Source organism: Trachypithecus francoisi, unplaced genomic scaffold, assembly GCF_009764315.1.
Source record: "Trachypithecus francoisi isolate TF-2019V2 unplaced genomic scaffold, Tfra_2.0 Lachesis_group2, whole genome shotgun sequence".
In the NCBI taxonomy this organism is placed as follows: Eukaryota; Metazoa; Chordata; class Mammalia; order Primates; family Cercopithecidae; genus Trachypithecus; species Trachypithecus francoisi.
In genome coordinates this window covers 104,362,517-104,389,733 of record NW_022681465.1, presented here as the reverse complement: position 1 = coordinate 104,389,733, position 27,217 = coordinate 104,362,517, and the positions used below count along the sequence as shown (strand labels likewise).

Sequence of the window (27,217 nt, the reverse complement as noted above, 5' to 3'; positions counted from 1 at the left end):
AGGAAAAATAAACACAGGCTTCCATTGTTATTGTTTACGCTTTCCGTTGGAACTACCTGGAAACACAGAACGCAGGCCCGAATTCATTTCTCTTAATATTTCTGGCCTTTTCCTAAGTTACCTCCAAAGGCAAGATTTGTGTGGCATTCCGCAGAGGCTTGTTTACATATGTCCTAGGGGTATGACCTGTGAATTCATAGAGAAAAGAAACAAAGCCCAAAAGCAGTATCATCCTCTCCTATGGAAAGGTAGTTTGGTGCTGGTTGTTGGGTGATAGTTAAACGAGTCTCCCGAATATGAACTCGGCATGTAAATTCACAAGGCTGTGCATTCCTGTTCTACATCTCATTCTCTTGCTGAGGTCTCCCTAGTCAATCGTTCATGAGAACTTAAGAATCCACATAAACCTTGTAGTATCCTTTCTTTGAGTCCCAAACCAGAAATTACTTGAGCTACGTTGCATTATGAAGACATAAAAATAAAAATCAACTATTTGGAGACTTTTGGTAAATAATGTTTTTATAACATAATGCCTGAGAATAGCAGTTAATACCATTTTTAGGAGATATGTAAGTGGCTAAAGCTAGTCTCATTACTGTTACATCTTTGTATTATAGCAGGAAGGTCATGCACACAAAAACTAAGCTGAAATGTATTTGTTTAATAGATCGCTAACAGGAGGCTGAAATGATTAAGGGAAAATAGATACTCTAAAGCCCAGAGGACATTTACCAACCAGATTAAAAAAACATTTTGAGTTACGGTATCTGCCTATGAAAAGTTTGGCAACATCACAGGAAATAATTACCAAGATCTGGAAGGATTCCACAAAACCAAAAAGATCTCTGTGAATGCCCTTGGAAGCTTTTAATTTTAAAAGTTCCCATTTAGAGTGCAAAGCAGTACAGAAGGGACAAATTGAAAATGGACACATACTGGGTATGTGTGTATGTTTTGACTCCATATGAGAAATCATTACTCTCCTAGGGATAAATTCACATTTTTCCTTCCTAAGAATTTTTTAAACTGTCCATATAACAGATGTTGGGAAGATGGGGATTTGACCATAAGTTCTTTGTCAGCTCAGCAGTTTCCTATACTTTTGAAAGTTAAAGAACTAAGGTATATTTTAAATTCATACTTGTCTTGGAATACGACTCAAAAATGTATTCACTGGGGCCTTTTGAAAGAAAATTCATATTTTTAAATTTGGAAATTAATCTTTAAAATTTCAGACACATGAATAGTTAGTGGCTTTTGGGAGTTGTTATAAATAAAACAATGATTATCATTCAGAATAGGTATTAATTACTATGATCTTTAAATATGAAATAATTAGCATGCAATAAACCACTCAGGACTCTGTTGATCTGGCTACATAAAATTGTAGACTGTACATCACCACTTAATTCTAATAAATCCTAAGGGACAGTATGGTAAGACAAACAAAAATCCAATACTTTCTATGTCAAAACTACCACAATAACGCTCACGTAAGGGTTACAGTTACGGTAATTAAGTGCTGCTGCGAGGTATTCTTCATGTCTATCTAACATTTGGGATAAAGCCATTCTTTTCCCTTGCATAGAGGTGGAATCTGAAGATTGGATATTCATCTAAATTTAAATATTCATTTAAAGCTAAATGAATAATCTTCACACTTAAAGTTTACATTTATATTTAGGACAGAGAACAGCACTTGCTTTTCAAGTTTAGGGAAATTCCCAATTCACTCGCTTAACTTTACTTTGCTAGAATATCTGTGTCTTTTCCTTTTTGCCCTGTCTATGCCTCATTTCTAACTCTATTTTCCTAATATAGGGATCAAATTTCATTCCACCTGATACAAAATTGTTTATGTAAAAACTTCAGTCACATATAAGACATTCAGCTTCAAAAAAGACGACTGTGCCATGAACAGAAATCTTTCAAAGCCCATGGCCTTGGACCAGCTCAGAAGCTCTGGTTAGGTTAAGAGAATTCACTGTAGACTTTGATATTTCCCATGTCGCTTTAACGTAATGTGTTGCAAAAATTAGGTCATTCAGGTGATCAAGCTTTTCTGGACCTTGAATCTACACAGAGCTGCATTCAGGGTTGAAAAGAAGACACAGGACCTTGTGAGTGTTTTCATCAGGCAACACCAGCCAGAATGCTCAATGTTTTCATCCCCCAAGTTAATGGCTGCTGCTCAAACTGTATGCCTTCTCAGCTGACATTTAAAATAAAGATTATTTGTCTTACATGATACATTGATTTCTAAGAACATCAACCCCAGAACTGCACATCTAGCCCAAGACACTAAAAGCATTATCACTAAATCTTGAACAAGACAAAGAGCTTGCTATTACCACTATTATTTAACACATTTTCAAAAGTCCTAGCCTAAGCAGTAAGCCAAGAAAATGAAATTCACGTAATTATTGACAAATAGCCATAATATCATTATTTTCTAATTTTTATTTTCTACCTGGAATACTTCAAAAAATCAATGGAAAAACTATTAAAATGAAAAATAAAGTTCAATGAGTTGGCCAGTTACAATATAAGTACCCCAAAATCAATACCTTTATTTATATTAGCAACAACCATTGGGGACAAAAAATGAAAAAAAATTGTATTCATAATAGCAGTAAAGAGAAATATGAATAAACTTAGTGAAAAATGTATATATACACACATATCATACTATATGAAAACAATTACAAAGCTCTCCAGCAAATCATAGAATAAGAGATGACTGACCAATGTTCTTATATGAGTAAGTGATTAAGGTAAAGGTGTTGATTCTCTCCAATTTAATTCAAAAATATAATGAAATTTTAATTTAATGGTGTTGGTAAGAGATAAGAAACTTGTCTAAGAGCTCTTGTGGGGCTGGGCGCAGTGACTCAGGCCTGTAATCCCAGAACTTTGGGAGGCCAAGGCAGGTAGATCACTTTGAGTCCAGGAGTTGGAGACCAGCCTGGGCAACATGGTGAAACCCTGTCTCTACTAAACAAAGAAAAACTCGCCAGGTTTGGCGGCACACGCCTATAGTCTCAGCTCCTTGGGAGGCTGAGGCGGGAGGATGGCTTCAGCTCAGGAGACGGAGGTTGCAGTGAGTTGAGATTGTGCCACTGCACTCCAGCCTGGGTAACAGAGCCAGACCCTGTCTCAAAAAACTAAATAAATAAAAAATAAGAGCTCTTGTGGAAGAATATATAAATATGCATAGAAAAATAAATAAGAGTAGCACTGTCATATATTCAAATGTAATCCAAGGCTTTAACAATTCAGATGTTGGTCCTAGAGCAAGAATAAAAGGTCATAAGAGAAAGAAGTCTTGATGGAGTCAAAGTCTAAATAATTAAACATGGAATGCAGCATGCCTTTATATTTTCTGCTGAGAACTTAGGCTTCATTTTATTTTCTTTTAAATTCAACAAGATATGAAGCATGAATGGATAATAAACCAGTGAGGGAAAAATGTTTTGTCTCAGTAGTAGTCAAAGAAGTACAAATAAAATAATCAGATACCCTAATCCATCTTCAAATGGAAGAGAAAAAGAGAGAATGTTGGTTGATTTGATTATTTTGGCAAAGTCTATTGAAAACCTAAACAAAATGATTCTTCTTATGTATCCTAAGGAAACAGTCAGATGTATTCAAAGAGATGAGTACACAAGGATGTCCTCTACAGTGTTGTTAATAATACAAAAGTATAAACAATAAGGGATTGAATAAACCCCACAGACTTGAATTTAACATATAATCATTAAAAAGTATGCTATAGAACAATAGTTGATGACAGAAAGTTACATATTACAGAAGCGTGCATAGGAAACAATTCTAAAATCTGGAGCCTTATACATCAACATGATAATTTTAATTCTCTTTGTAGAATCAGAAATCATTTTCTTTCATTTACTTGTATTCTCAAATTTTTCTACAAATTTTTCAACAATCCAAACATTGCATGTATATCCTTTCGAGATATATTTTAATGAGTAAATTAAGCCATCGGACACACTGAGCCTCTTTCTTGTGCATGGTCTAAGCTAGTGGTCTCCAACCTTTTTGGCAGCAGGGACCCATTTTGTGGAAGACAGATTTTTTTTAATGGATGGAGTGGGGTGTGGTGAGAATGGTTTCAGGATGAAACTGTACCACCTCAGATCATCAGGCATTAGATTCTTATAAGGAGTGGGCAACCTAGATCCCTAGATTGCATGCACAGTTCACAATAGGGTTCACGCTCCTATGAGAATCTAATGCCACCACTGATCTCACAGGAGGCAGAGCTCAGGTGGTACGGCTCACTTGCCCCTGGCTCACCTCCTGTTGTGCACCCTAGACGAGTACCACTCTGTACCTAGGGGTTTGGAGACCCCAGCCTAAGGGATCATCCACCCATTTAATCCTAAATGCAAGCATGATTTTTTTTTAAATGTCTGCTTTTCCTTGAAAGACAGTAAGCCATTTGAGAGCAGGCTGTGTGGCTCATTTGCCTTTGTGTGCTCAGCCCTCAGCATACTCAACACAGAGATGGGGCACTGCGTGTTCATCCCCTCAACATTAATAAATTTATAAGTGTTGAGTGGATGAACAAACAAAAGAGTAAAGCAACATATGGATTACTTAACTACTCTAAAGGCTGATGGCCACATGGAGAAGTCAAAGTTGTTTAGGTGTGAATTTAGGTTTTCATCAGAAAATGTGAAGTCATGCTATGCTCACCTAAGAGTTTCATTGTAAATGTCAAGCCAGATCATATTCATCAATATTTTTTAAAGATATGAACTGTTTTATGATTTCAGAGAAGAATGGTATAAAATGTAGTCATGGTGTTTCCTCTGATTACAAAACCATGTGAGTCCAACACATTATACTTAGAAGGTTGCCATTCTTTTAAGATCATTCCCTACCTCTCACTTGTTCTCATTTTTAAAGTCTGGGAATCATCAAAGAGAATTGCATTAAGAGAAACATTCACAAGGTCAAAGATTAGAGGAGGGTAGTTACCTGAAGGCTATATAAGAGACGGGTTAAATTCTGTATGGCTTGTATAATCTGAAAAACAAAATTATAAGTGTCAAATTCTTGAAAAAGCTTTCGTTCTCCACAAATAAAGGCTGGTGATACATTTAAGGTATGTGCAGCTCACCTCTGACTGTGAAGAACCTGGAAAATTTCTACATTCCACCTAAAATACATAAAAAACAAGAAAATGAATAACCATTCTACTTTTGAAAAGCTGCCCTGTAATGTCCCAAAATGTATGACTTGGGTAAATCACTTTGCTGTCTCTAAACTTGATTATCTCATCTATACTGACTCAGTTTCCTCCCAGAAATAAAAGCCTATAGAATTAAACAGTTGACAACAAGAGCATCCTTCACGCAAAGTTGATGTTTGAGATACATGGCAATTTTCACCCAATCACTCCTTAAAACAACAAGGGATGACAGTAAGGACACCCTGAAAACTCAAGTGACAACATTTACCTTGTGCAAACCACAATGTGATTTGAGTTCTCTGTGCTCAGACTGCGGTTGTCTTTTGGGTCAGGCTGACCTTTTATATTCTAGAGGCCAGATTGGAAGTTATATCATATCTGGCCTCAACTCCTTTTCTCAATGTTTGAGATTCACGATATCAAAATATACAGCAGTTGGGAAAAAATAAACCAGACTCAGACCCTGGCCATAGGGGCACGCTTAGCGGGGCTGCTCTAGATCCCACCACAGTCAGAGATCACCAGACCAGTGACTGCCTTAGTAGTAGTACTAGCAGCAGAGGCCATGAACCAGCCACAGGAGACCATCTGTTCTTTAGGGACAGGGTCTATGCCTCATTCATTGTCTCTTCGACAGCACACATTAAGGGCACATGTGGATAGTGATGGCACTTATTTATTCATTTATTGTCTGCCTTCTTTCCCTAGGATGCAAATCAGTGAGTAGCAAGACTTTATCCGTGTGCTCCATATTATAAGAATGATGCCTGACGTAACATGGACACTCGAGTGAATGATTCTAAGTTGAACTCGATGGCATGCCAATCAATCAATAAATATCGATCACCCACTATAAACTTCACACCTAACGCTATGGGAGACCATCGGATACCCTGTCCTCAAGGGCCTACAGTCTCCTGTATGCTGCTTGCTTTCATCTGGGCACATCTAATTTTAAGCCATAAAAAGCAGCCAGCCATGGTCATGTCCTCAGGTAATTTTGAAGTTGTTAAATTCAATTAGTTTAGGCTGGTGATGCCAGGATGAGTTAGCCAGACCTCTGCTTCCCCTGGACTGCCAATTAAAGATTTCACTCGTAAGCAGCACCTCTGATAGGGAAATGACAGAGGCTGAAAAAGGAGATGAAGCTTAAAGACATTAGATCTGTGCCCAACCCTGGGGGAGAGAACAGGCTCTAAGAACCCCCGCCCTAGAGGGATTGTTGGCGTTCTTGCAGCTCTTCTGGCTCTGTCTTGGCCCATCCACACTCCACTGCTTCTGTAGTAAGACCATATGGCACAGAGTTTTTATAGTCTATAAAAATTAGAACCATAGAAATGAGCTGGACTGTGCTACCTGTTGTTACTTATGCCCAAAAGCCACTAGGTTTGACACAAGACAGGAAATTTCGCGTTTTTAATGGAGTTGTTCTGCCACCTTGTGGTGAATGTTTAAAACTGCAGTTGGTGATTTATCCATTATTTCTGCATTTGAGTTAGATTTCATTTTTTAAAATTATTTCAGAAATTTGTTCTAACTTTACCTTGTAGAGGGAGCTAATGACAAAATATCCATTATACACCTTTTAAAAGTTTGGATCCTGCCCTTTACCTGGGTTTATTAATTTATTAATTTTTCAAAATGCCTTATTAAGAGAAAAAATTTGCAGATAGCTTAATCCAAAGAAGAACCTGGACACTTAACCTCAATTGTCTACCTGTAGCTGAATTGAAGTGAGAGAGGGAGACTCCAGGGGTAGCAGCCACCCAACTTTGAATTCAAAATTAAACTATTACTAATTCACTCTCTCTTTTCTATTAACACAGCTGGACACCACAAATTTCACACTGAAAAGTGAAGTCTTCACCGAAAAGGATGAAAAGCAGGAACATTTTAAGAAGCAATACGTTAGAAAGCTTACAATCAGAAGGAGTAGAGTCAAATATTACATTCCTATGCTCATTTTGGCCTGTGAAGTTTAAAAAAGAACACTCAGTCACAGCTGTCTTTTCTCTGGATTTTAAAAGTCCTGGACTTGATTTCTCAGTCCTATTTAATATACACAAAAAGTATATAATATGTAAAATATGTTGTATATATAAGAGAAGATCTGACATTTGCCATTTTTTCACATTGACACATATTGGCACCTAGTAATGTACCTAATTCAATTTTAGAGAAAGCTAAACTCTGGAGCCCTGACAAGTTGGAAGAGGCCAACTTGCCACCTCCCAGAATCATATTTTATTCCTTCCCTATTTCTGACATCTCACTTTTAGTGGACATTAATAGGAAGTTTTATGTATTTAATTCTTCAAGAGAGAGTTAACACCTATGTATATAGCAGTAAGTAAAAAAAGAAGCATTTAGAATCGCTGTGCCCCAAGCAAAAATTGGTCAAATTAATTAAAAATTGACCACAAAAAAAGTAGGTGAAATGTGGGTGGTGACAGGAAATCAACTCTGCAAGGAGAGGAGGGTCAAGGAAGGTGAAAGAAGCAAGAATATTCCAAAGGAAAAGGTGTTTCAATTACTTTGGCGCCATCTGGTTGCAAAAGGGCCCCCGGGTGCCAGAGCTGCCAGACATAGTGGGTGAGAAGCAAAGGTCTGCAGGGCAGAAAGACCAGAAGTCAGAGAGCACAGACACACATATACACAGGAGAGTTTTTAATCTTTTTAATAACTTTCCAATCATTGCTTTGTTTACACCTACATGACACAGGAAGTGCAAGCACATTTGAAGAAATAAGTTAGAAAGTTTAAATATGAATATTTAAATCAATTGAGAACAATTCAGAAAAGCACCTCGGTCCCACTCACTGCCGTGACAGACCAGAACCTGAGGCTATTTTATTATACACAGTAACCGCTGCCGTTTACTAACAAATCAGTTCACAATACCTTCTCCCCTGCATCAGAGACGGCCAAGTCGGTTACCACACCCTGGATCCCGGGATCCACATCCGAACAGCCTCTTTCTTCTCTCCCTCCTGTGACTAATGCTGGAAGCACACCATCGAGACAGAAACAAAAAGGACAGCGTCAAACATCAGCCAGCCGATCGGGTTCTCCTGTACACGGCCAACACATATTTCAAAATAAGAAACATCACAAAATACTACGTATTGAGTATTCTTAGACGAGGTGCTTGGATGAGCGCAGAGCAATGCACGTGGTCCCTGCCCGCATGGGGCTTACAGGCTAACAGACAGCAACTGACCAAGGGTACAAGGTATCACCATCTTTGTACTTTTCTTTCTTGCGCTGAAGTGTTCGTGTGTTGTTCGTGGTACAGAGGGTAGACTCTACATCTCACTCTCACTTAATAGGAAAAAGCCTCCTGGGAAGGGTGAAATTTAAAACAGGTGCTGTAGAACAAAAGCAAGGTCTCTTGGCAGACCCAAGTCTGTAAAAAGTCTCCCTTGTGGCCAGTGCAAGAGCAGCAGATGATAAACAAGGGTTAGGAGGAAGGAGGAGTCCGAAGGAGGAGGGAGACGTCTTTCTAGGAAGGCGGAGATGGCTAATACTTCACAGTCTCACAGTCATACAAACCAAGAACCTGTCCCTATCTCTGAATAACTTATTTTTTTAACAATTTATAAACGTGTTGTTTTTCTCACATTTCTTATTTATGCTTTAAATTTACAAATACTATGTATTTAACCTATGAAAACACAGAAATTAGTCCCGAAATATTTTTAAATACCAAATACAGATTTCACTTCATCCATTAAATCTCTGTTGACAGGATTTTATTTATTTCTTTACCCATGTGAACTCAGTTAAAACTTAAACTGTGCCCACCTTGCACTGATTAAAACTAGAATTTTCAAAGCCCAAAACACAGTGTTTTATTAGAACCATGTCCAATCTGGACCCTGACAAAATCGATATTCACTTTGTGACACAGTTTGTATAATTTTTTATTGTGTCATCTGGGAACTTTATTTCCAATACAGGAAATGTTTTTCTTTAAATTAATAAAAATACTTATGTCTTTGGAAAATGAGAGTCCTCTAGGATTTCAAAGGCCTCTTCTAATACAAAGAAATTTTTGTCTAAACAGAAACGACTTCAGATGAGATCAGCTACAAACAAGTCCATTTTGTTCAAGCTGATCAGCACTTATTCACTTACAGTGAGGGGACATTTCATAGGTTTCTCTGTCGTTTGAAAAATGGTTCTACTAATGGGTGCTATTCCTAACTCTTAAAGAGTGGCCAAAGGCATCACTAAAGAATCCACCATTCTGTTTCTCACTCCCTCATAGAAGTTAGGAAAATCAAATGGGAAAGAAGCTGATGACAAGGCAGAAGAATAAAACACAGATCAGGTCCCTGTCCCTGTATCCAGTTTCAGGGTGGGCGAGAGGGTCTCCAGTGGACAGAACTTTCCTAGAAGTAGAAGATACTCATCATGTATACTGAAGACTGAAAATAGAGCGGTCTGCTTGGCTTATAACCTCAGGCTGACATAAGCCTGATGCAGAAGAGCCCAGTCCTCCAAGTCACTTGCAGAACCAACACCCATTCAGTCACAGTTGTAGACCTTCATTTAGGAAGAGCCTTGCGCCTTGAACAACTTTATAAAGAGAACCAAACTCTCATAACACCATGTTCCAGCCTGACCCGGAACTGAAGAGGCCTTGGGGCACAGGACCCCACCAGCCAGCTTTGGTACTTCCTCTGTCTGAATCCCGATATCAGACCCCTCTAAAGAGCCTCTCAATGGTTCTGGCAAACGCCACGGGTGTCCCTTTTGAAACTCTCCCCAGTCATGAGAGACGTGGATACAGACAAGGAGACCTTCACTGCCTGGCCTGAAGGGAGGGAAGGCTCGGCCGTGGGCTCGGGCAGCTGCGGAGCGGAGCCTCTCCAGCTGTCCCTGGGGCGAGGCTGAGAGCAGCAGATCCCTGCATGTATTTTTAGACAGAGCCTCCTCAGTGGCATAATGAGGTTCTTCTTTTAAAAGGAAATCACCCAGGGCAGTACAACTCCCCTGATGAATCTGGGCTGTGTCAAAATGAAAAACATATGTGCCCATTCTGAAAATAGAAACCCAGGATTAGATAAAGCAGAACTTGACAGAGGAAGATAATTAGTGGTGCTGGTATTTAAAAAAGGAAAAAAGAGGTATAGAATTAAAAAGCTACACTGCGTCTATATATCTTAATCAAGGGATGTTGTTAAAGAAGTTCTGAGTTCAATTTAACCTTCCAATCTCTAACTATTGAAGACATTTTATCCATTTTATCTTACGCACATAAGACCTTGTGGAAGTAAGGTAACTGTTACCAGCTGCACAGGATGAAAAGTATACTCTTTATGCTTTTATCTTAGAAATCTTTCTGGAACTAAGTAGCCTACAACTATACATATAGTTAGTATAAACATACTAGGCATTAAAATTTTAAAACCTGTTACTCAGATATATTAGCTATTCCTCAAAAGAGTATTTTCCCTTCACTTGTCTTTAGAAATACAGATTCCCAGTCTTTGGATAGCTAGGTTCTGGGAAATTACCTCAACCAACTCTCTACATTCTATTTTTTATATTTAAAATGTATTGAAACGGTGTTTTAATAAATGAATTCTGACATGAACTAAAGTGTAGGATGACACAGATCAAGAATTTTCTGGCACTTCTGCTTTAACCATACCACTAAACTGTGTGTGTGTGAGAGAGAGAGAGAGAGAAAGGAGGGAGGCGGAGGGAGCCGTGTGTATATTTCTGGTTTTCTGAGTTGTTTTCTCAGTTGATGCACATGAGATTAGGTTTAAGTGCTTGTTCTGTAATCGACTGCAGGGACTCCTTTTATAAAAAACCAGAAAAGTTAAAAAGTGCTTTCAAAACTGTATTCAATAAATCGTATCAAAAATGAGGCAGGGTAGGTGTTGGGGAAGGTCCAACATTTGGCTGGCAAACAGAGCAGTATAACCCACCAACTACTCTTTAGATCCTCATACTTGAAACCCCAGTGTCATTATTGTATGCATATGATATTCATTTAGGCTAGCATATTTATTCTTAGTGTTTTTCTAATTTAAAAAAATATATCAAGTCCCCTTCAACCAGAGACAGTCATTGCCTTTACTTTACGCGACCACTGTAAGCTCCAGGGGCTGTGCTCGGGCTCATTGCCAAGGCCTGCATTTTCACTTACAGGCAGTCGGCGATCCTGGTACATCATGAGAACTGAGTGTGTCCGCCAAGACAGAGTCTCCACAACTGTCCTCGCATGATTGACTCACGTCGCCCATCTGTGAGGCCTTCACTGCAACTTGTAGGCTCTCAGCTAAGATAGAGAAAAACAAAAATAAATCTAAAAAACAAAGATAGGTATATATTTAATCTAGACCAGGAGTTGGCAAATTGCATTTGGACTGTCCCTGTTTTTATATGACCCAGGGGCTAAAAATGATTTTTACATTTTTAAAGGTTGTCAAAACACGGGCATGTGCCTGTGCACGCACTCACACACACACATGCACACACACCACTGCATCCCAGAGACTGTGATTTACAAAACCCAAAATACTTCATATCTGGCCCTTTATAGGAAAAGTTTGCAGATCTTTAATCTAGACCAATACTTTTAGCATCATTTTACAACAGAAAATTAACTCAATAAAAAACTATAAACTCATTATATAAAAATATCTCAAATGCAACTTTCAGTAAATTGGTAGGCCTAAAAACTGCCTGTCATTCAGTTAGTATAAACATACCAGGCATTAACATTTTAAAACCTGTTACTCAGACATATTAGCTATTCCTCAAAAGAGTATTTTCCCTACACTTGTCTTTAGAAATACAGATTCCCAGTCTTTGGCTCTAGACTTACTGGATTTGATTCTCTGGAGGAGAAAACAGGATTTGTATTTTAAACAAGCACCTGTTCTAGGGGCTATTGGGCATTTGACAACTAAGAGGGTAGTTTACAGATTGGAGGAGGAAAGAGACATACACGACTCACTAGGCTATGCAGAAGCAGGCGTTCAGCACTCATCTCCATCAGCTTTATTAGAGCATCATAAATGCTACTGCAGCATGGAGGAGGAAGAGCATTCTATTAGCTAGCAAGATGCAGAATATGTTTTTACAGGAGGTGAAAACTGAGCAGGACCTGGAAGGATGGATGGGTTTCAAGAGGCAGAGACAGAAGAAAAGAAAGGAAGGAGGAAAAGCTGTCCAGCAGAGTGAAGTCCCAAGGAGACCATTCAAGGTGCACTACTGAACTGGTTTTTTGTCAGAAGATAACTCCCTCACTCTGATAAGAACTCCTGCTCCATCTTTCGGCTGCAGCTGGTGCTGGATGGTCAGTGACTGAGGGTGGATTATCCAACTGCAGCTAAGGCAGCACCTCCATTGCTCTGGGTTCTAAGCAGCTGGGTCCACTGCTGCCCTCGCACCTCTGTCACAGTGTGCCAAAGGAATGGAAGCAGATGAGCGTACAACCCAGCGTTAGTGAAAGTTTTGGTGGGGGAGAAAGTTAAAACCACTGGCTGATACTGAGAGTGGGTGATCTATTTGATCAAGGCTTTATCAAAGATAATGAGGGAGGTCACTGCTTCTTGTCAACCCACTTGGAAGTTTCTTTTTGACTTTATTTCTAAAATATATCTTGACTCGGCCTCTTCTCTCTGCTCCCATTGTCAATGGCACTGGTCTAGACCAAGGCTCATCTCAACTTCTGTTATTACTTCCTAACAAGTCTCTAGGCAGATTTGTCTCCTTCTAGTCTCTTGTCCATTCAGCAGCCAGTGAGTTAAGACATAAATAAGATCACGCCACACCCATGATTAAAAGCTTCCAGTGCTTTCCATCATGTTTGGAATAACATCCTCTTTTAAAATTATTTAAATATGGCCTACAATGATATGATCCCAGCCTGCCTGGCCCACATCACCTCATCTAATGGTGATCCATGCCGACATCTGCTACCCTGGCCTCCTTTCTTTCCTTAAACATGTGAAGCTCACTGCAGCCTCAGGGGCTTTGCACTTCCTTCTCTCTGCCCAAAATGATCCTCCCCAAGCTCTTGAGACAGCTGGCTTCTTATTTCTCAATCTTCATCTCAAAAAGAGGTCTTTAGGCTAATCTCTCTGAAGCAACACCTTCACCTTATCACAATCCCATTATCTTCGGGACAGACAACTATCCAAAGTTCTCCTTTTTCCTTAAGTATTGTCTTTCATCACTAAAAATTTTACAAAAGCATCACTGCCTCCCAAGCACCAGCAACAGTACAAGGTAGATGCTCCATGGATATCTGAGAAACAGATGAATGAGGGGTTCTATCAGTGAACCCTACTTCAGACCTCTATGCCCTTCTCAAGACCTCAGTTTCCTCAACTGGGAAGTAAAGATGGCTGATTCTAAGATTTCTAAATTCTCTTCCAGAGCTAATATTCTGAGATTCTAAACCAGAGGCTGGCGAACATTTTCTGCAAAGAGCCAGTTAATAGTTTAGGTTTTGTGGACTAAACAGTCTGTCAAAACTGCTCATCTCTGCCACTGTAGGAAAAAGTAGCCACAAGCGACACATAAACAAGCAGATGTTGCTGAGTTCTGGTAAAACTAAACTTACAAAAGCAGGTGGTGGGACGTGTGTAGTCCGTGGTCTGTAATTTACCAGCCCTTCTTCTGTACAACAGCATTTCCTGCCAGTCTCTCAGGAGGTGGCTGGTTTATCTCCGAAGCCCTTTGTCCCACTGTCACTTCCAGACCATTATCTCCACCTCTTCTTCAACTCCTTTCTGCCTTGAAACTCCTGCCCTCCGGGTATACTGCTCACTACCGCTCCTTGTTGACTTTCCTCTATAGACCTTCAGCCACTCGCCTGCCTTCTCTGAATGAGTCAGCACACGGTACAAGTTCTCCGCATCCCACCAATGCTAATCCTGTCAAAATTCTCAATATTTTCAATTCTATAAACTTAGTCCTTCCACCACCCTGGCCTCTCATCCTCTGGACTTTCTCATCTCCAATGATCCTGCCCTTCACCCGACCTCGGCCACCATCTCCCATTGTTATTACCAACATCTGCACTTCGCCCCCTTAAGTCTATTCTCCACACAGCAGTCAGGAGGTACCTTTCAAACCACAAGTCAAGTCCCTGCTCCACTCAAAATTCTCTAATGCTTCCCATCCCACTCGGGATGAAATTCCAAGTCCTTCTCTCCTGCCATGCAACCTGAGACCTAGTGAACCCTGGACTCATCCCCTGCACTGCTCACCCCACCCTCCCTTCCCTCTGCCTGTGCTGTCCCCCTGCCTGCTCCTCAGGCGATACTGGCACTTTCCTGCACCAGGACCTTTGTGCCGGCCATTCCCTACACCTGGAAGACTCTCCCTCAAGATATCACTCGGCTTTCTTCCTTCATGTCCACTTACATATCATTATATCAAAGAGGCCTTCCCTGACCCCCTATCTAAAACAGAGCCATCCCAACTCCATCACCCTCTTTCCCCCTTACACTGCTTCTTTTTCTTCATAGCACTTGATACAATCTGACATATTTATTTCTTTATATTTGGTGTTTCCAGAAATACAAGTTCTAGCCGAGTAAGGACCTTGTCTTGTTCTGCTATATCCTCAGCACCAAGACCACAGTGCAAGGCACATAGTAGGTGTTCAATAAACATTTTCTGAACCTGTCAACCCAAACCCTTCTCAAAGCGACTTACCTTCTTTCAGTGCTGCTGCCAGTAATGAGGCTGCCTGGGGAGGCTCGCCTGGGTCAGGTTTAATAAGGAGGTGGGGCTCTAGATGGACGTCCTCGAATCCACTCAGTTCTCCAAGTTCAGCATAGATATGCAGCTTCTCCTCCAAATACGCACAAATTTGTTGGTCTTGGTTAGTGAGTATTTCTATGAAATAGTATTTACCAGAGAAGATTATCACTAACATGAATACAACCACTAATGTGAAAGTCCACGAAAAAGATGTAGCTAATTAGCAAGCAGTATGACCTCCAAGAGAAAGCCCAGGCTGGATGAGTAGGGTAGATGCAGGTATCAGTCCTGACCATGCCGCTTAGTGACTGTGGCCTCCAGCAAGTGACTAACAACTTTCTCAGCTTCCATTGTCCTTTCTGTAAATAAGGTTCCTTTCTCAGTCCCTTAATTCCAGAAAATTTGCAAAGCTATTCTTTGTTTATTCAGGCTGGTTTCTATTAAGACTAAACATTAAGCTTGGGAATGAAAATTGAGGTAGTCCCATCCATGATGAGTGAACAATACAAATGCCTGGAACGGCACCGGCTTCAGCCAGTTTTGGTCAAAACCAAACATACTGGTTTAAGTTTTTGTTTCTAAACATCCAATTTCTTTGCCCATCTTTGCATGCATCATTGTCCTCAGATTTCAACATGTTGCAGAATTCTTAAAGCTCAAAGGGACCTTAACCAGCATTGAATCCAGGAATTCTCAGTCTCCTCTGTGCTTCAAAGTCACCTTGGGAGAGCTGAAAACCCCAAAGTCTACATCCCACCGGCCACAGATTCAGATTCAGTTGGTGGAGGGTGAGGCCCAGGTATCTGTATTTTTAAAGACCTCTCAACTGATTCCAATGTCAAACCAGAATTGAGAATCACTGAGCTAATCTAATCTCCTTCTTTCACAAACTTGGAAACTGGGGACCAGATCTGTTGGGTTCCTTGTCCAAAGTCATTGACATGACAGTGCTGAGACCTAAAATTAAACCATGAGACAAGTAACTCCAACATTCCTCTGCACCACACTGCCCACAGCTATTGTTTCATGTGCATGTTTTACATCCATTTTAATCACTAAGGTGGAAGTGAAGAGAATGTCATCTTATTTGAGCATTTCTAGTGTAAGTTTTTGGTTTTCAGTGTTTCTTGGGAGGGTGGTCCAGGTGGGCCTCAGGTACACAGGATGAATCATGTAGTTATAACCTCCTGTTCATGACACTCAGGCTTTCCCAACACCCAGGAGAACACCACGACCAGGGAGCCAGAAGTGCCTGCACTGTACCTTGACATTGCTGAATTTTGGCCACTCTGGCTTCAGCTTTCCGCTTGTCTTCATCAGATTCACTTGTCCTTCCCCCTTTTTCTTCAGGACAACTTTAAAAGACAATAGTCAGGAGACACAACTGAAACCAAATGCAAGTATCTGTAGATTCATTAGAAAAACACGGGAACTTGGCAATGGATTTATTCATAAAGGGAGAAAATTTCAGCATAAAGGGAATGCATCATGCCTCCTGGCCAGAGACTTGTTTTCTTGAGAATACAAAGAATCTTGCATAACGTTACATGACTCTCAAAATCAGCGGTGTGGGATGACTCAAATATTCCAGTGAACACAAACATATACTCACCACACACACCCATAATGGGAATAAAGTATAAGAATTTTAGGGAATAGAAGTGGGGTGCCAGATCAGATGGGGTGCATTGGAGGTACAGAAATTGTATATAACTTCAGGATCTAACTAATTAAATTACTGTTGAGAATGATCTCCTCCACCCTTGTGCTCCCAATTATAAAAACTGTCCTTGCACAAGTAATGAGGAACAAATTGACTTAGAATACTTAGATCCACCAATTCAGAAACATTTATTGAATGATTTCTCAGCACTAGGCACACAGAGAAACATAAGACATGACCCCTGCCCTCGAGGAGCTTCCAATCTAATTAAAGAAACACACACATATGTACATAAAAAAGATAATAGCTACAAGGCAGTATATAAGAAGCATTGAGTAAATGCTTTAGTGAGCAGGTGTTAAAGAATTTCAGGCAAGAAAGAGATCACCAGGACTGAAGAGGTCCTCATGCAGGAGGGGAGGCCCGAGCTGCATCAACGCCTGGCAGGGCGCACACAGGCAGAGGGAGGTGCAGGCATTACATGCAGGGAGGCGTGGAGGAGAAAGCTGCAGATGGGGGGCTATCGCAGGCAGGTGCAGGGGGCAGGGAGCAGACCATTCTGGCAGAGGCAAAGTTTTCATGCAGGAAGACATGGTTAGAATATTTTCCCAAGTTGAACAACTCTGTTCCATAGATTATGGACAGAAGGAAATGTTACCTTTCTACAGCCTGCTGGATCCGTCTCATCCAGTTATTGCGTTCCTCCTTGGAATTGGTGTGAATTTCATACATCTCAGGACCAGCAGACGAAGCACTGATTAGAAACATTCCTCTCTCCTCATTAGCAACTTCTCTAGCAATAAGCTTTTGAAGGGAAATAACTGATGGCTTCTGATCCTATATAAAATAGGAAGGTGAGCAGATGAAACAGCATCCCAGCTAAAGTAAGGCTCTCGTAAAACATGAGCTAAAGGAAGCAACAGTAGTAGGTAAACCTTTCTCCACTTTCAATCTTTTCAAAAGAGCTATAGAAGTTGATACAATCTCCAATGGAGACGGTATGGAAAAGAGAGGATGGAAAAAGAGGAATTATGGGAATGCTCATCCTTAAGAACTGGTGGTTTAGGCTGGGTGTGGCTCCCTCCTATAATACCAGCACTTTGGGAGGCTGAGGCAGGTGAATCACCTGAGGTCAGCAGTTCAAGACCAGCCTGGCCAATGTGGTGAAACCTCATCTATACTAAAAATACAAAAATTAGCTGGATGTGGTGGTGTGCGCCTGTAGTCCCAGCTGCTTGGGAGGCTGAGGCATGAGAATTGCTTGAACCTTGGAGGTGGAGGTTGCAGTGAGTGCACTCCAGCCTGGACAATAGAGCAAGACTCTGTCTCAAAAAAAAAAAAAGAAGAAGGAATTGGTTGTTTAAAAATTGAGCTGTTTAAAACACAGAACAATCAGAGAAGAAAAATATCAAAATGCCATAGTCAAGGCAGGAGAAGTTTTTCTAAGACAGCATGAGATAGGAAACTCATGTGTCAAATGTCACAAAGAGATTGAGAAGGATGGAGGCCCTAAAAAGTCCATTCGACTTGCAATATTGTTTCAATAAGGTAACTGAAAAGAAGCCCAGAAACTCAGAAGCCCAGCCTGTGGACTATAAACGATATGAATAGGGGGCAAGACCTTCAACTCCCCAGGTATAACCAATCCTTTTTGCTACTGTCATGTGGGCCACAGCAACAAAATGCCTACAAGTTCTTGCCTCTTCTCACCAAGCAGATGAGCCCTTGGTGGGTGGGAACGGGTCTCATTCATCTTCATGTGCCTAGCACATAGCCTTGCATAGAGTAGGCACTCAATAAATGTTGGTAGGACTAGTTTCACATAAGTCCACCAGAGGGTAATAGGAAGACAGTCTAAAATTTGGCATGTACGCCGTGATTAAACCACCTCTTCTACCAGCATCTACTGTGATCCTCCAATGTCCCTTTCTAAACACTGGAGATTGAAAGAGGAACAGCACACTGATGATGCCTGGTAGGTAGATGTCATTGAAAAAATGGTGAAAAGAATGACTTCAGGATGAACAGTTTGGGGGATAACATGAAGAATTCTTCTTTGGTCTGTGGCTTCCACCACTGTTTATAGAGCTGGTTGCAGTGTGTGGTTTTGCTTCACCATCATGGACTAGGCGACGCCTTTATCCAGAACAAGCCACGGTCCCCTCACTGCTGACTCCTTGGTGCTGGCTTGTCAGCTTTCCCAGCATCATACAACTTGGCCACATCTGATGCTGTGTGCCATGGTGACCCAGAGTACCTCCTCACCCCATGCTTCTCAGAGTAGCATGAGAGAAAAAAATACAACGGGACAAGACCACTGGTCTATGCAGCCCTGTGCTCAGCCTCTGAAAATGGAAGCAAAAGCAGCCCCGTGGCAGAGTTGTTGGAATACGGCCCTCTCTAATTAGGGAGATCCTTGGAGCATTGGTAATCTGGCTTATCCTATTATGGACCTACTCCCAAGACCTTATCTGTTTCCCTGATTAAATGTGCAGTTTTAGCTTCCTCAGCTGACAAGGTAAACAGCCTCTGTATGTAAAAAGGCAGAGTAAGTTTACTTGCTTAAGACATTATTTGAACTAGTTGGTTAGTGTTGCAGGGGAGGGGAGGTGGCAGGGTAAGATCTTTTCAAAGTGAAGAACAGGTAAGTGCAAGGAAAGTAACATTCATTCAATCACCATCAGACCAGGGGGCATAGGAACCTGTCCATCGGTATTCATACTAACCACGCACAAACACTGGAGATGAACAAAAATTCAATTAACTCTCCAGGAATGGACGTAGCATGTCTGCCTTGGAGGTAGATGTCAAACACTAGTGATGCAAAGGCCTAACCCAGCTTGCAGAGATGTTTTATTTGTGCCACGGCATTGAACAAACAAAGTTTAAAAATAAGTTCTCGGTATTTAAATACTAGGGGATTTCACTTTTTAAAACCATTAGATTTCTGGGTTCTTGGGGAAAGCAGAAGATTAGCAATCCTGGGCCCATGTTCCCATTTTAAAACACTGGCTATAGCCAGATAATCCCTGCCATCTTTGAGACAGGGCACAGACTCACTTTTCACTACAGTCCCTACAACTTTCTATTGTCTCCTTGCTTCTGACCCTGTCACGTTCACTCAATCACATTTCTGCCCAATCCCTACAGGCATTAGGAGTCGAAGACCTCTAATGTAGGAGAAGAGGAAAGGAGCTGCTACGCTTAGCTGTATTGTTACACCGTATCCATTCTGTGCTGATTCTACTATTCAGGGATTCCATTGTGATAAAGAGATTTTACTTATTTATTTTATTTTATTTTTATCTTTTGAGATGAAGTCTCACTCTGTTACCAGGCTGGAGTGCAGTGGCGCGATCTCGGCTTACTGCAAGCTCCGCCACCTGGGTTCACGCCATTCTTCTGCCTCAGCCTCCCGTGTAGCTGGGACTACAGGCGCCTGCCACCAAACCCGGCTAATTTTTTGTATTTTTAGTAGAACGGGGTTTCACCGTGTTAGCCAGGATAGTCTCGATCTCCTGACCTCATGATCCGCCCGCCTCGGCCTCCCACAGTGCTGGGATTACAGGTGTGAGCCACCGCGCCCAGCCATGATACAGAGATTTTGAGACTGCTTCCTATTTGGAACCTCAGCTTGCAAGTCCACATGTTCACTATGTCTTGGTTGTTTGCTCCTTTTGAATTTGCCTTCTTTGATGTTCAAGAGATTCCTCCTAGACTCAGTATTCTAAGACTTAGTGAACACATCTACTTTTTCTTACACATTTTATAGGTTTGGGCTTTGCCCCAATTTCCAGCTGGGTCCTTTATAAAAACAGAAACAAAGCAAAACTTTCTTGTAGGGACCCACTACTCCATCCTCTTGCTACTTTCAGCTGTTAATCTTCTGGCTATTTCTAAATTAATCACGTCTTCTGTAACATGTAGCAAGACAAGCACCTGAGGAAGAAGTTTTTTCTAAAGGGCACAAGGAGTGGAGAATCTCACCTGTACTAGCATGAGGAAAACTTTCTAAAATTCTAGGATGAGAACTAGGAAATCCAGACATCTGTAAACCCCTAGCCAAATGCTTCAATTCCCTACAATGTTAACTATAAGATATTGTGACACATGAGCTGTTGTCAGGTAGATGTAACTCAGGAGTGTATGAACAGTAGGGTGTACCTGACTCTTCAAGGATAAAATGATGCTTTCTCTTTTGCTCTCTGATACCACCAAGGGCTTAGCTGTCATTTATGAATGCAGCTACATGTCAGATTAACATCTTTAAAAAACAGTATCAGTAACATTTTACTGTTGTCCATAGCCAAACACATTCCACCAAGAAGAGCTGGGTTGTAACTGTCTTCAGTCTCCCTTTTGGTGGATTGCATTCCTAATACCCCACTTAATGGTAAATGCGGTCTAAGGGTAGCACAGATAATGCCTCAGGAGGTCATATGAGACAAGAGGGAAAGAATCACATTTCAAGTCACGTTCTAAGTTGAGCATTACAGGATCTGAATCCATATGCTACCTTGTCCTAAAAAACAATGTAGTTGTCTTTATGTTATCTACTTCATGATCAATCAGCAGGACATCTGTCCGGTAATATCATCCAAGAAGCAGAATTTGCTTTTCTTTTAGGTCTTTGGTTTTAAAGAAGCATTGGTTTCTATAAAGATGTGAATTTGTTTCCTCTTCCTACATGGCCCTCACCATCCCACAGGTCAAACAAAACGGTCCCCACCTTCCCACTTATTTTCTCATGTTCTTTCAGAGAATCTCTGAGCATCTCAGATAACAGCCTAGAGAAGCCACTGGACAAACCAATAGGTTTTCATGAAATTTGTAATACAGTTCAAATCGATTGGGAACATAGAGACTTCTTTAAGTCTTCTTATTATCCTCTAGTGTAGCTCTGTGAAAACGTCTTTGACCTTTATAGAACTCAACATCATTGTGTTGATGAAAGGGAATGTGCCAAACAGGATGAAGAAGCTTCTCAAGTCAGCCTGCCTAGTACACAGAGACAGAGGAGGCACGGCTCCCGCCTCTTTCGCAGAATCTCATCCCTGGATAGACATGCTTCTTTGTTTTCTCTGAACAAGATAACAGAAGCCATATTAAGCTTTGAATTTGCCAAAATTGGTTGGAATTAATGGTATCTGCTAATGGTACCCAAATGTCCTACCATTCAGTGGATGATAAGCACTAGCGTTTTAGGGAGCCACCATTACACTGCCCATATTGCTATTGTGTGTCTTGGATTCTTTCCTCCAACGGGGTCTGATGCTCCATTATGCTAACAAGGAGTTAACTGGCGATATCGTCCTTCTCTAAGTCAATCAGATGCCATGTAGTAAATGTCATAAAATACTGATTTTATTGCTAGTGTAACTCGACTGTACAAAATGTCATAAAATACTCATTTTATTGCTAGTCTAAGTCTATGTGCTAGCAATTAGATTACTCTAACACACTACAAAAATAGTTTCATACACTGTCTTTAGAAGCTACTATAGTAAAAAGAAGAAAGAATCTTCTGTAAACATTAAGCATCAGGATGGTATCCCTTGTCTGGCAGAAGGCACATGATGGCAGTTACAGGGTTAGTAAGTGGGAGAGCAGGGCCAATGGGCATGGAGAAAGCCCAGTGCTGGGAGAGATCAGCTGTGCCCAACATTCACATTTCAGTTGCTGGATCTAAGGGAAGGGGTTTTGGGGCCGAAGGGGCAGGGAAGAGAGGAGTCTGGAGGAAAGACCAAGATAACTAGATGGCATGGGGACATTTGGGAGGCTCAGAGCAGTGCCTGTTCACTAACCACTACTGAAGGACTGCAATATTCTCACAGTTGGTTACGCTGCCGAAACAGCTGAGTACCAGCCCTGGTTGTCATGAAGCAACACTTACCATGCTAATTTAACCTAATGAGATGCTTGTCTCTAAACACTGCAATCACAAATAATAATGGAAACATAACATAAGCATATACTTCCCTGTGACTATTTTATTTCACTAGGAATTTTAGGCATTTTTCAAGAAAATGTGTGATTAAACCTATTTTTTAAATGCATCACACGGTCATATACTTACAACGGCTGCAAAGATGTATTTCTGGTCTTTTTCTTGTAAAAAGAGCAGCACATCAGTTAGAAGTAGAGCTAGGATATCTTCAAAGAAAAAACATTACTAGTATTAATGAAGCAAACCACAGTTCAAATAAACTTAATAAAAATAAAAAGACTAACATTTAGTCTAAGTATGAAACTTTTATTAAAAATACCTGTATTATGAGAGCCAAAGATATATGCTATTAACAACTTAAGAGAAAGCTGTCTTTAAGTGTGCATGTTTGTGTGTAGCTGTAGGTATAGGTAAATCTCCAGCAAAGTTTAATGTAGTCACTTTCAAAACCGAAGAAAAATATCCATAAAAAAGGAAGTTTTAATAAAATGGAGCAAACGCTTACCTTTGGCAGGAAAAGTGCTAAATTAAAAATGTAAAAGGGCAGCTTCTACCTCAAATTATATATGCCTGCTATTTTGTTTCATCTAGATCTAAGCAAGATTTAGGATTCCATACTTCCCTTACAAATTGTTCACAAGAAGTCATCTTCATTGCATCCACTGAATAGTCTAACACAAAGTTACCAAACTGATTCTACTAAATGGATAAAGAGCAAATGACTTTGAGCAATAGAATCTACAGGTTGTGGTTAATATTTATTTTCAATACAACATTGCTAGATGTTGATCAACAAATCCCATTTCAGATATTAGTTGCAACCTCCATCAAAACTTGATCATCCTCCAATGGGTAATAATTTTTGACTAGCTAGAATTTAACAACCTCTTCCTCTCACTTCCTACCTATGGATGCTATTAAGATGAACTGTTAGAAACAGTGGTTCTTAGGCCTGGCTGCATAGTAGACTCACCTGGAGAGCCTTTAAACATCCCATGGGCTTTGGTTTCATTCTCACAGCGATAAAATCAGAATCTCTGAGAGGAGACATGAGCATTTGTAATGTTTTTAAGCTCCAGAGGTGATTTTAGTGTGTGGCCAGGGTGAGAAAGCCTGGGTTAGGCAGTGTGATAGCTAATAATGAGTCCTTAAGAAATGGAATTATCTGCTTTAGACTCCTGAACAGAGTCAAGTTCGTGCCAGTTAGCAAACAGCAGCACTGAGGAAGAGCTTAAACCAGTGTCAGCAGGTGTGTGGATGTAGTCTATTAGTCAGTAACAAAGATGACATTCAGAGTTCTTTTTATTTCTCCCCTCCATGGTCTGACAGCCCTAGGCTGTGTTGACACGCAACAGACCCTAGGTGTGTAGGTGTACTGCCTTGCTTTCAACACACCACAGTTACCAGAATAATTTTTCTGTGCCAACAATTAGCATAACTCTCAGTTCCTTTGATTTCAGACATCACAAAATTGCAAATTCATAAAATATGTATAAAGGTTTTAGCCTGGGCAGCAAACTCCCACCAAAGATTTGTGTCATTGACCAGATTTGCCTACTGAAATTCACAAATCAATCTTTCAACTGACCTGGGGTTTGTGCATGTGTACCTGCAATTCTGAAATGTTTTTCTTTTGAAAATCTGTCCTCTGTTAAATGAATAATGTGTATGAAGGGAGAAATTGGTATGGTCGAGCCACAGTACCTTTGAAACGACCTGTAGCAGTTTTCCAGTAAACAAGGCCATCATATAACAGAGTCCTTTCTTCACTCATCAGTGCCTGCTTCCTAAACACATGTCCATTTTTGAGCTTCGTGTATGTTTTGTTTTCAATCTTATTTAGGATCTCAAGCCATTTTTGGTTTTTCTCATATTCATTGACTTTTAAATCCACTGTTGCAATCATGTCTTTAATTAAGCAAAGAGCTTTGCATAAGTCTTTATGTTCTTCGGTTCTTTCTGTGTGGGGGAAAAGAAACAAAAAAATACTGTATAATAAACCAGAGTACTAAGGAAGACAACTTTTTCTTTAGTTTAAAAATATAGTTAAACACATCATCTAAACAATAAAAACCCCATAAGAAAAATGTTGGATGAAACTTAAATCCCTAGCCTGGGCAACATGGCAAAACCCTGTCTCTACCAAAAAAGATACAAAAATTAGCCGGGCATGGTGGTGTGAGCCTTTTGTCCAGCTACTCAAGAGACTGAGGTGGGAGGATAGTTTGAACCTGGGAGGTAGAGGTTGCAGGGAGCCAAGACTGTACCACTGCATTCCAGCCTATGAGACAGAGTAAGACTCTGTCTCAAAAATAATAATAATAATAATAATTAAATCCTATAATATCACTCTGTACCTCCCCCCTACCAAAAAGATGTTAAAATATTTTATTATGAAAGGTTTGCATTATTAAATGTGCTTCAGCTAACACATTGTCCTTCAGCTGACAGTAAGATGTCTGAATTCTAAAGATGAGTCTGAGCTTCCCCCTAGGGCAGGAAATGTGTAATATACTAACTTAGGCCTTCCTTCCACCTTCTTAGACATAGGTAATCAATAATCCTCATGCCAAGTTTCTTAAAACTTAAGCCAGCTGTGGGGCCAAGCCAGTAATACTCTGAGTCACAGGGTGATATGAACAAGCCTCAGAATCATTTATATTCCTTGATCCCTTCCTCCATAAAATTAATATCCAAAATCATACTTTATAACTGCATTCACATAAATCTGAATATATTACTATTATAATAAAACCATTTTCTTTGACCATTTTCTTTAAAATTAAATATTTTAATTTCTGATGGGTACCATGAAAATACTTTCTTTTACCAAGTGCTGTGTTAATAGATAAATCAGCCATGCTCATACCAAGAGCAAATAATTATTGATTTCAGTTGTTATTCTTTAAAATACTGGCTACCTGCTCTTGTCTCTAGATTATCTTATGAAAATACTCTGAAGGAGTTCCTGAAGCAGCCTCCTGAAACTCCATATAAAAGTATATTTGGTGATAAAGACCATCTAGTTGATGTTTATTGAGGCAACTGGAACTGAAAGGTAATGTTTCATGTCATTTTGTAGTGGAGATAACTGAGGCTCAGTTAATAATTTGCCCAGTGAGTGAGTGGCAGAGCTGAGTATATACAATGCAACACAAGCGTACAAAATTCCAAACCCAAGCCCTTTTTAACATAACACGCTACCACCCTAATAATAATCTTTACTCAAGATCAATATGTTAGCTTGAGGATTAGACCATTTTATTTATTCATTCGTGGCATTGATGTTTTTATTTATTGATCATCTAGTCTGTACCAGCCATTGCACTAGACATTGAAGATCCAGCTATAAACCAGACAGACACAGGTCTTACAGATCCCACAAGGAGCTTACAGGCCAGCCATGTGCATTCATAGCTTCTTAAGAGATGCCCATATGTTACTCCCTGGAACTTGATGAATTGACAGGGTCAAAAATAGATCCTTCTTATAATCCCTCTCAACTTAGTAACTGATTGCTTGGCAGAGTTGACATTTCGTGGTAGGATCAATAGCGTGTTTCATCAGACTGTTGTGAAGGTAATAGGAAAATAAGGAAGAGGAGGTAGTAAGAAAGCCCAGTGGTGGGGAAAATAAAGAGGGGAAAGGCAGGTTCAAAGAAGAAGCCAGTTTGGTTTGGGCTACCTGTAGAAATTCAGACTATTATCCATGCTGCAATATAAAAGATAATTTCTAAAAATGAATCCAAATTCTAAGGCTTTAACAGTTTCTCCATCATAAAACTCTTTATGAATCAGAGACCACAAACATTTATGCCTGTTTAGAACACCTCAGCTATGTTTAAAACTAATAAGAGGGGCAAACGTTTATCCCACAAATCACAACTTACCCTTTGTGTACTGCAATATCCTTTCCACCAAGACAGGGTATTTTGTAATACGCTGAGTGACCAACAGAATGCATTCTGGAATTCCTCGGCGTCGAGCCAAAAGATTACTATTTCGGAGCTTAAAAAATATATACATTTTATATACACAAATTCTATCTGTATTTACTTTTCAGGTGTGAATTTAACAATACAAAGAATCTGCAAGAGTACAATTTTATGCAGACTTAACATTCATTGTTATCAAAATGATGCATTATCACTAATTTAAATTGTATACTTTGTCATAAATTTTAATACCCCAACTCTCCAAGATTTTAAGAAGTTTCAAGTTACTCTGATGTATTTGTAGTTAATTCCAAAAGAAGTTCCAATACTTCTAAGTGTCTTGATTTATAAATAGCAAAATTTTTGAAAAATAATCAGAAATCAAAGTCAGACTTTGAACATCAGTTTGCAGTTTACCATTTGTTTTCCCAACAGGTCTTCCTCCACATTTGCTGTTATTCATTACAGCCCTTAGAGTTCCCTCGAATCAGGACAACTTTTTTTCTAAAAATATCAAAGTATTCCTCATAGCATTCAAGTCCTCAACACACATTTATGTGGGAAAAAAGGGAGAAAATCTGGTAGCATCCTTAACATGGCAGATAAAAATTTAGAATCCAGGAAACTTTATAAGACAAATTTCTTCAACAAATAAATCAGCAGAAGAAAAAAGGGGTGGGATAACATTCAAGTTAAAAGAGAATTAAGAGATATAAC

At 40.0% G+C, this 27,217-nt stretch overlaps 1 protein-coding gene across 4 annotated transcripts in view; it reads right to left on the bottom strand.

The window, feature by feature from the left end:
* ARHGEF28 (Rho guanine nucleotide exchange factor 28) overlaps positions 1–27,217 on the bottom strand; it is a 333,170-nt gene that overhangs the window by 32,223 nt on the left and 273,730 nt on the right. For all 4 annotated transcript variants that reach the window (XM_033179864.1, XM_033179861.1, XM_033179862.1 and 1 more), the window contains 10 exons: positions 26,456–26,573; positions 24,271–24,525; positions 22,696–22,772; positions 17,278–17,456; positions 16,220–16,311; positions 14,909–15,091; positions 11,382–11,513; positions 8,120–8,220; positions 5,147–5,185; positions 5,005–5,052 (listed from right to left, as the gene is read on the bottom strand). In XM_033179864.1, coding sequence (XP_033035755.1) covers positions 5,005–5,052; positions 5,147–5,185; positions 8,120–8,220; positions 11,382–11,513; positions 14,909–15,091; positions 16,220–16,311; positions 17,278–17,456; positions 22,696–22,772; positions 24,271–24,525; positions 26,456–26,573 — 1,224 coding nt within the window. The remainder of the gene's footprint in view (positions 1–5,004; positions 5,053–5,146; positions 5,186–8,119; positions 8,221–11,381; positions 11,514–14,908; positions 15,092–16,219; positions 16,312–17,277; positions 17,457–22,695; positions 22,773–24,270; positions 24,526–26,455; positions 26,574–27,217) is intronic.